This window comes from Chenopodium quinoa, unplaced genomic scaffold (genome assembly GCF_001683475.1).
Source record: "Chenopodium quinoa cultivar QQ74 unplaced genomic scaffold, ASM168347v1, whole genome shotgun sequence".
Taxonomy (NCBI): domain Eukaryota; kingdom Viridiplantae; phylum Streptophyta; class Magnoliopsida; order Caryophyllales; family Amaranthaceae; genus Chenopodium; species Chenopodium quinoa.
The window spans coordinates 4,078,603-4,088,458 of NW_018743212.1; the positions used below are offsets into that span (position 1 = coordinate 4,078,603).

At 37.2% G+C, this 9,856-nt stretch overlaps 1 protein-coding gene across 1 annotated transcript; it reads right to left on the minus strand.

Moving 5' to 3' along the window:
* Positions 1 to 5,572: 5,572 nt before the first annotated feature.
* LOC110734490 lies at positions 5,573 to 9,625 on the minus strand. The gene is made up of 6 exons (XM_021914654.1): positions 9,226 to 9,625; positions 8,955 to 9,140; positions 7,830 to 7,940; positions 7,638 to 7,722; positions 7,426 to 7,524; positions 5,573 to 6,103 (listed from the first exon to the last, which is right to left on the minus strand). The coding sequence occupies exons 1-6, from the start codon at positions 9,420 to 9,422 to the stop codon at positions 6,026 to 6,028; spliced, it is 756 nt and encodes a 251-aa protein (XP_021770346.1). The 5' UTR covers positions 9,423 to 9,625; the 3' UTR covers positions 5,573 to 6,025.
* Positions 9,626 to 9,856: the final 231 nt, after the last annotated feature.

The following is a 9,856-nucleotide window of genomic DNA, read 5'->3' on the forward strand; positions in this document are numbered from 1 at the left end:
AGCTTTCTTGGTCTAGCCCCGACTAACCTGCGAGGTAGGGACCGTTCGGGTCGGGTCTCGAGGGTGAGAATTGTTGGAGGCTTTCGCATTTGCGTAGCTAACACTTTCAAGTACGAGCTCTTAGAAAGAGCGAAGCATGCGTCAAGGGTAAGATTGTCTTTTCTTCTTTCTCTCTCCATGTTAATTAATTATGTGATTGTTAATTAATTAATATGCATGTTTAGTTACTTTAATTTGTGTGAGGATTTTGGGAGGGTTTCAATCCGCGTAGTGTCGGACACTACGAAACCCAATTATTGGAGCCGCGCTAATTTAATTATTGTAACTAAATAATTAATTAAGGCGATTTAAAAAGGATTTAAATTTTTGGTTTTGCTTTCTAATTAAATTAGAAGCTCGTTTTAATTAGTTTTATTCTCGTATTTATACTAATTTTGGCTCAAGAACCTAGATTTCGACCCAAAAATATTAAATTTTGGGTGGAATTGATGTTCTAAATCATTTTTGATTCTTTTTAAGGGCTATCCAGAAGCCAAAATCCACCTAGAAACATGTTTTTCGAGTGGTTTTTCGTTTTGACGAAAAATTTTAAATCTTTAAATCTTGATTAATTATGACATGTTAATGTTAGATTATGTGTATGGTTACATCATTAATCTACTGCAATAATAACCCTTATTAAGCATGTTTATGAAGTCATATTTGGTGTTTAATTTGGTGAGTTCATTTTTCACATAAACTTGCAATTTCACATTTTTGCAAATTAATTGCTTCAAGTGTGAATGTTTATAGTGAATTTGTAATTTTGAAGTCCCTAAAAGTGATAAAGATCCAATCTTTAATTGTTTATTTGGTTGGAACTTAAATTTTTAAATTCATGTTGAACTAATTTTGGATTTAATCATTTTTGAGTTGATTAAAGTCTTAAAAGTTCAAAACTTGTGATTGAAATTTAATTAATCTTCATATTGGAAGATGTAATTTTTCAAGTTTACACAAGTTAGTGTTGGAAATTTATCCTTGGATAATTGTGTTTATTTTTCCAACCCCTTTAATTTTGTCAAATCTCATTATTAATTTATGTATGGTTAAATTAATTGTGAAAATAGCCCTTCAATTTTGTAGCATCAAGATGAACCAAAAATAATCTAAAGAATAGTTCTTGAATTAATTTTGGTTTGTGCACTAAAATTGAATTTATTTTGAGTTGGACTTGATTTATTTTAATTTTTTGCTCAATATTAATTCTTAAATTAATTTAGAATTAATTTTAACATCACACAAAAATCGGGATAAAATCCCGAGAGCACGAGCACGCAAATCGAGGCACACAAGCCCCGAACACTCCCTTGGCCAGTCGGGCTGCTTGCGCAACCCACATGTGGTTGCCGAGGTATGCGGGGCTGCTGGTGCTTCGATGCGTGTCTCGTGGTGCGTGTGTATGCGGAGCTTGGTGTACTTGGTGCGGTGTGTGTGAGCTTCGTGCACGCTTGGTGTAAGCTTGGTGCGTTGCGTGGGGTGCTGCGGTGTGCGGCAGTGGGCAGCACAACTTCGCACAGCCTAGGGGCTTTGAGGCTGAGTCTTGCTTGCACGCAAGCACGCTGATGTGACCAGCATAACGCGCGAGCGATGCTATCAGCCACTCCCACGTGCTTGGCGCAGCAAGTGGTGTGCGAGGGGCAGCAGCCACGCATAGAAGTCGCGCTTTGGTGCCTAGCACAACGAGCCTCGGGCCTTGGTGCTAGGCACTTGGGCATCGTTGGGCTATGTGTTTTGCGGTTTTTGCCGTTTTAATTATTTTATTATTTTAACGAGGCTAGGCCTCGGTTTTTCGGCACTTGCAAAAATAATTTGGCAAAATTTGGTTAACCGGCTTAATTAATTGGATTAATTAAGTTGGATGCGAAATTTAGTGGGAGCTTCGTTAATTACTCGAGCTAATTTTATTGCGTTCTAGTCACATAATCGGTTAACAACTTTGACTAGTTTTAATTAGGCGCGTTAATCAGATTAACCACCTAAGTTAGTTACTAGTTTGCGCGTGTTATGCATTGTTACTTGTTTTCGTTGTAAACTGCATGGGCCATTCACACATAGTGAATGGATGAATGGAATGTATATTCTATCACAGGTTTTATGAAAATGGCAACTAGTGGGGCCCGATTATGATAGTAAATACGGACTGCAATCCATTATGTATTTTTGTAAATCTAAATACGGTATGCGTACCGTTGCGTATTTTTGTACCTTAATATTTATATTAGTCCTAGTCATAATAACTAGTAGTTGCATATTTGGTGGAGATGTCTCGAAGACGGCGTCTCTAAGAAGACAAGCCAAGAGGATGCATCGAAAACCCTTGAAGACTCGAAGACTCAAGGGGTCATGCTAGTTGCCAAATGCATCTTTTACTTATGTTTTCTATATATATATAATTATGCTTATATATATGAACGATATGTTAGATGCATGTTTAGGATTTCGAATGTTGCGACGATTAATTAAGTTCACTTAAATCAACCAACATAGAAACCCTAGGTCCCTATAATATTGAGCCAAATTTGCCATTCTAAGAACAACACTTACCGAACTAATGCGTGTAGTGATGGGCTACGCCAAAGCGACGCATCACTACTTCCCTAGGAACGTAAGGTATACTAAGTATACAAGTTGGTCTTGGTTAAGCTCAACAATATCAGTAAAGAGTCCTTAGATCTCGTGGCAATGGAGATAAAACGTCAAGGAAGCATTAGATGCAACGTTTTATCGAACCAAGAGTAGCTTAGAGCTATTAGCAATTAGATTGCTTACCTTAAAATATTAAGTGTTAAGACAAGCCAAAGCATGCTTAATCACTTTTTGATTTTTGGGATCTTAAAATCGTTTTATTCTCGCCTAAAAGGGACAAATATTAATTCGTGGATAAGACGCTCAATAAGATTGAAAATTTGCATGTATGCTTTAAATATCAAACTTATTGGTTTTATGAATAGTTTTTCATTGCAAATTCTTTCAATTGTAGAATCATGACTGCATCTAATATCAACAACAACTTTATGTGTCCGGAACTCTCTGACAAGTTGGATTTTAGCCTAAACTTGGTCAACTTCAAGGAATGGGAAGAGGAACTCCGAAAAACTCTTCGGAATTGTTCCATGGAGTACATTCTTGATACTCTCATTCCAAGCTTCTTCTCTAAGGGAATCATGAGTGATGAGACTCATGATGCATGGTCTTCTGATTGCAAAAAGATCTCAATGGCTAATTCCACCCCGGAAGAATGGAAGGAAAAGTTCTCCTCCTATTTTTCGGACATGTTCCTCAAAGTACTTGAGGAAATCGTCAATGTGAGAGTCACCAAGAGTCTCAATGGAAACTATGATGGACTTGTGTTTGATGTGACTAGGTCACTCTCAAACATGAAGATAAAGCCACCGGAAGAAGGTTGCCTTGCTAAGGAGAGGTACCGGCTTTGGTCAAGGGTCTACAATACCAAATTGAGACCCGGTATGCCCCTCCAACCTCATGTGCTTAGAATGACTAGGCTCTTCAAGCACATGGAGCTTCTCGGAATCCCTTTGGATGATGAGATGGTGGGTCAAATCTTGCTTGCCTCACTCCACTCGAGCTATGATGCACTTAGGATGCATATAGCTGTGGGAAAGGAGTCACACTCCTTAAGAGATGTGGTGTAGCTACTTCGCCAAGCCACCTCCTATGGAGCAACCAAAAGGCCCTTGAGAGAAAAGAAGAAGGAGTTCAAGAACAAAGCGAAAATGCGATGCATCTATTGTGGTGGGCAAGGCCACTACATGAGGGAATGCAAGATCTTCAAAAGGGATGAGGAGGAGAGGAATGTTTCATCTACCTCAGGTATCTTCATTAACACTTGTGTATAAATATTCATAGGTATTGGATACCATGTATATCTCACTTTATGCTCCCATTTTCAGGGACCGAGTGAGAGGGCTTCAGAAGTGGATGTGCAACAGTGAAACTACGAGTGGACAATGAAGATGGTCTTTCCGTCGTGTTTTTAGGCACATTATTTGTCTTTGGCTTGTAATGAACTAATTCTAGCTTATCATGCTTTTAAACATATTTTGATCTATGGCGTTGGACGCCGGGCTATTTGATCACAAGACTATAACAATGGTTATTTTTTGAATGTCTTGCTTATATGTTCTACGAAATTACACATTTTATATGTGATTAGACAAATGTTAATGATACCACCAAAAGAGCTAAGACCATTGAGTCGAATCAAACTTACTTGTGGCATTGTTGTCTTGGCCACATTAACATCAAACGCATCAAGAAACTTCTCCATGAAGGTATTTTTGACTCATTCGACTTAAAGTCGTTTGAAAATTGCGAATGATGTTTATTAGGCAAGATGATAAAGCACCCATTCTCCAAGTTAGGAGAAAGGGCTAGTGACTTATTGGGTCTAATACATACGGATGTATGTGGACCAATGAGTACACACGCAAGGCATGGTTATCGATATTTCATCACCTTCACGGACGACTATAGTAGATATTGATATGTCTACCTTATGTCAAACGAATCTGAATCTTTTGAGAAATTTAAAGAGTTTCAGAGTGAAGTGGAAAAGCAGCTTGGCAAGAAAATCAAAGCACTTTGATCGAATTGAGGTGGCGAATATTTGAGCCATGAATTCGACGATCATCTGAAAGAAAATGGTATTCTCTCCGAATTAACACCTCCCGGAACTCCACAATGGAATGGAGTGCCGAGAGGAGGAATCGAACCTTGTTAGACATGGTCCGATCAATGATGGGTCTTATTGAACTTCCTATCTCTTTCTGGGGACACGCACTTCTAACCGCGGCACTAACCCTGAACCGAGCTCCGTTAAAAGCTGTCAAAAAGACTCCATATGAATTATGGACGAAGAAACCTCCACGGTTGTCTTTTCTTAAGATTTGGGGTTGCGAAGCATATGTCAAGAGATTAATTTCTAACAAAGTTCACCCAAAATCAGACAAGTGTTTCTTTTTGGGATACCCAAAAGAAACTAAGGGGTATTACTTCTACAACAAATCCGAGAACAAAGTGTTTGTTACTCGTGATGGTGTCTTTTTGGAGAAGGAGCACCTTTCCAAAATGACAAGTGGGAGAAAAATCTAACTCAATGAAGTTCGAGAGAACGAGCAACAAAGTCAACTTGACAAAACTGACAATCAAAGTGATTTAGAAGCAGCTGTTGACATTGGTGAGAGTCAAACTGACTATGCAAATGCTCAACCCATTACCCTACGTAGCACTACTACAAAATATGCCTTAGAAACCTGTTAAAATAGGCATAAGAGACCTCTTCTTTGGAGGTCTCTAGCTCACAGGTCTCTTTGGTTAAGAGACCTGGTCAATAGAACAAGTCCCTTTGGTATTAATAGGAGACTTAAGAAGTGAGACAACATGTCTCTTTGCGCATGATTATTTTATATATTTCAGAAAGTAAAGAGACCTGTTACCTTGGCCAACAGGTCTCATAGTTGTTATTTAAAATACCTGTTAGTAACGATAACAGGTCTCTTTGTTATTTATTTTTTAATTTTTTTTCCCAAAATCCAATTATATTTGTATTTGTTCCTGTACGGTATATGAGCTGTATTTGTTCTTGTATGGAATCTGAGGATATTTGTACCTATATTTTTCACTGCTATATATATGCACATCATATACATTACTCCATAATTTTATAATATTCATGGAACATACAATAATAAACAAAAGTTGATAAACACTTTTACATATCCAATAATTATAGTAAAACCTCCAAAAATACTATACAGCAACATCTGCAAAAAAAAAAAATCCAGTATTCCCCAAAAATATAAACCACTCATTTAATTTCCATGCCATCTAAGATAAGCTCCAAAAGTACTATACAAAAAATTCTAAAAATCGCAATACTTTTCCCAAAAGTAATGGACAAACTAAACTCACGCAATGTCTATACCATCTTCATTTCATTCATTAACATCATCTTGTTCAAGCTCTAGAACATACTTAGCCACAAGTCTCTAATTTCGTCAATATTTTCAGTTGAATATGTACAGGGGTCCGTTTTAAAAAACTGCAAGATAAACAATAAATCGCCGTATATAGTCATAACTCATTCATAATAATAATGGAAGATAATGCTATATTATAACAATATTAAAAAAAAAATAATTACACATACAAACAAATAAATATAATGATAAGGGTTGAAATATGCAATGTCATGATTAAAATGAGCCATTAAGGGGTAAATTTTCCCTGCAAAGCAGCAACTGTACCAACATATTGAATTTCTTGATGAAAATGGTGAAAGTGTGAAACAGAAAATATTTTTTGAGTGGAAGCCTGTCACATGCTCCTTTTGTATGGAAATGGGACATATGGTGAACTTCTGTCCTAAGAAAAAGGGTTGGAAGAAGCCTACTGAATCCATGGCTAGGAAAAGGTGGAGACCGGTGCAACCTGCTAGCAAGAAATTAGATGATCCTGGCAGGATGTTTCAGCATCCTTCTGGGTCAGCTACTAGGGAGTAGGGCAAACCTAATGGTGTGCAGGCTGGTGGGATTAATTCGAAGGGGGAGGATAGAAGACAGAACCAAAAAAGGGGTTGTTTAAGGTGGGCTGAAGATGCTGGTAGCTGTTGTAGCAGTGCTGAAGAGCTCCAACATGTTGATGACAATATTGTCCTGTATGGGAAAGAAAGAGATGGAGTCTGCTGCTACTCTTTGTATGGGTAGCTATTTCAGCATAATGTCCTGTTAGCAGCCTGTTTTAGGCTTGCTTGCTGTGTGCTGTGAACTGGTGTTGGTAGGGCTGTTGGAGGCTTTTTCTTTGCTTCTGGTTTTTCAGTTTTCTGACAGTTTAGGGTCGTGGTGTGCCTGATTTGTTGTGGTTTTTGTTGTGTTTGGTTGCTGCCCTTTCTGGTTTCAGCGTGTTTTGTTCTGGTTGCCTGGGGCTTTTGCTTCCCTTGGGCGTGTTTCTGTTTGGGGTAGAGCTCTTGTTTGGTGTTGTTCTGTTGTTTATTAGTTTTTCTTTGGGCTTGTTGTGCTTTTGGCCCATTATTGTTCTCGGCTTTTTGTGTATAGGCAGTTGGGTAGGATTGGGTGTGCCATGTGTTTTTGTGTGTTTTTTGGGCTGTTTAGCCGTTGTAATCTTGAGGGCTTGCCCTCTTCTCTTTGGTATTAATAAAATTGCTTACTTACCAAAAAAAAAAAAAAAGAACACAAGCTTGCATATTTAGAAGCTCGAAATAAGTCAAGAGACATAATTGTTTTTTCCTATATTCGAGATACTTAGACAACAAGGTAATGATAAACCAAGTTATAGAAATAAAGATTCTGAACTATCTACATAAATTCACATTAAAAAGCAATGCATAAATCAGATTAAACATACCTTATCAGAAACCCACAATACCCTTTTCTGTATAATCTCAAGCATATAGCGACAAACATAGTATCCACAAACCTTGGAGTATTGAGGTTGTCGAGGACACTGTTAAAAAAGACATTCAAATTTTAAATGCATGAAAATTTGGCATTATAACACAAGCATTTAAATAACACATTATTCTTTTAATATCAAGAGTATAAACTAAAATGACATACCTTAGGTTGCTTCCACTCAATATATGGATCCTTTTTTATCTTCTTAATGTCCTTTCGATGGACCATGCTGAATTTTTTTAATCCCCTATAAAATTGTGACATTGTTTGACAAAAATAATGAAATGAATGATTAATAATAGAGCATATATAATACAAAAAACAGATATGTTGGATAATTACTCTAACACGTACTTATTTATGATCTTTTTAGAAAACTCATTGATCTCGTTTTCTTCCCCGGTCGGATTTAACCAGCACACTAGTCCATTCCAAGGACTAATAACAGCTAACCTCCAATGCATACTACACACAATGATAGTGATTATATTAGCAAAAATCAATGGTGAATATTGAATAGTAATTATATAGAATAACCGATCAAATATTTAAGAAGGCTCTAGGCAAAGCACAATTTGTTAAAAAAAAAGTAGCTTCTGCTTTACATTAGGGCATCGGGAGTCTCTTTGTACCATATATAGATGATTAAAATTTAACACAAGATTTTGCCCTAAACTTTTCATGTGTTTCTAATAGCAACGGACAAACACTGAATATTCTATGACACCCGTACACCCCTTTTAAAATAAAGGAACTAATATAAGGTAGGTATCTGAATGAAATTATGTTAGATCCTTAATCATGATAGGATTGGACAACATGGCAATTATATCTAAACAGAGAGATAATTTCATAATGATGCCTGAAGATTTATGTATATGTTTGTATCACAGTCCCTAAACTTAGATAACGGTTTGCATTAGGCATTTAGGCTTGGTCAGAACTCAGAAGAACAATACAAGAAAACATAAAAAGCCATGGTCAGAACTCAGAAGCCTGGATACAAAGCATGAGATTTACGACAAACAAATTTCTGAAAACTACATATTCCTGGATGAAAGTTAGGAAACTAACCAGAATTTAAACCAGTTAACACCTTATCATTGGGAATGAGCATTGCAGTGACATCATCTAAACATCAAGCTATACAGTTGATCATCATTGACCTTACTTGGTACATTAATTATTTCCAGCCTTTTTGCTTAGTTTTAAATCCATTAACAAGGTTAAGCAGCAAGTATATAATAGGAAAATAGTTCTGCAATTGACCTTTTAGCATCAAAGCATCATCAAACTACCTAAACAATGCCTGAATTTACCAAACATCTTTAACAAAATCTGATGACATCAGCTACTGTATACGGCCAATGAAAAGGTCAAAGAAGCAAACTAAACCAACCAATACTTGGATGCAAAGCCAGGCTATTGCCTTTGAGGAAAACGACGAACATACTTTAACTAACTACTACGTACACTTACTTGTCATTATAAGGAGCAAAGAAGAGTTGATTGACATTCTTTCCCTCGTTGCATCCAAAAACACGAGCTAGATAGTCAGATCGAACCTCCTCATCTATAGTTGGTGTCATTGGAGATAAAACATTTGTGTCACAGAATCCGTACATACCCGAGACACCTTCATTCTGACAATGACCTTTCAAGTACCTTGCCCCATCAAAAGTTGTATACGTTGAAGTTAATACACAAATAAATTCAAGACTAAAGGGGTAATTGGTAAAAAAACACTCACTTTATGAAAATGTTCATTTGGGATTCTCCAACCTCTCTTTTAAAACACCAATCCAACAAGTCCTCGTAGTCAAGCGTCACACCCACATCTTCATTAAGAAACATGCATTTTGGTATTGGTATAGAGAGTGTCACACCCCTTTTTTTTAATACCATAGCATGAGTATTTAACATACGTAACCACGTGGAAGTCACCATCTCGTGATCCTTTTCGGTGATAACGTACTTAAGAGTTGTGGATACTTGAGATGATGCTAAATGTGGAGATGGTGTTGTTACATTTAACACTTTTTCTAAGTGGGTAATGGTCTGTAGCGTGATGAATAAGAAACATTATAACATGTGTTTCGGGGTTTTTTGATGTCCTGTGGGAGAGTTACAATTCCGGGACTGGTCTCCTTGCGCCTGTACCTGCAAAACAACGGAGACTCCTTGTGGTGGGAGTTCCGCCTCCGACGGTCAAGTTAGTTCTTGTTTGAGGAGTAATAAGTGCGGAAAAAGTAAAGGTTGGGAGATCTAGTTCCTCTAGGGGAGTAGTGATCAATGTGTTTAGGTTCTCTGGGTGAGAGTAATTAATTGCTGTATCCTCTTTAATGAGGATTAATGAAGGTATTTATATGCCTTGGGATGTG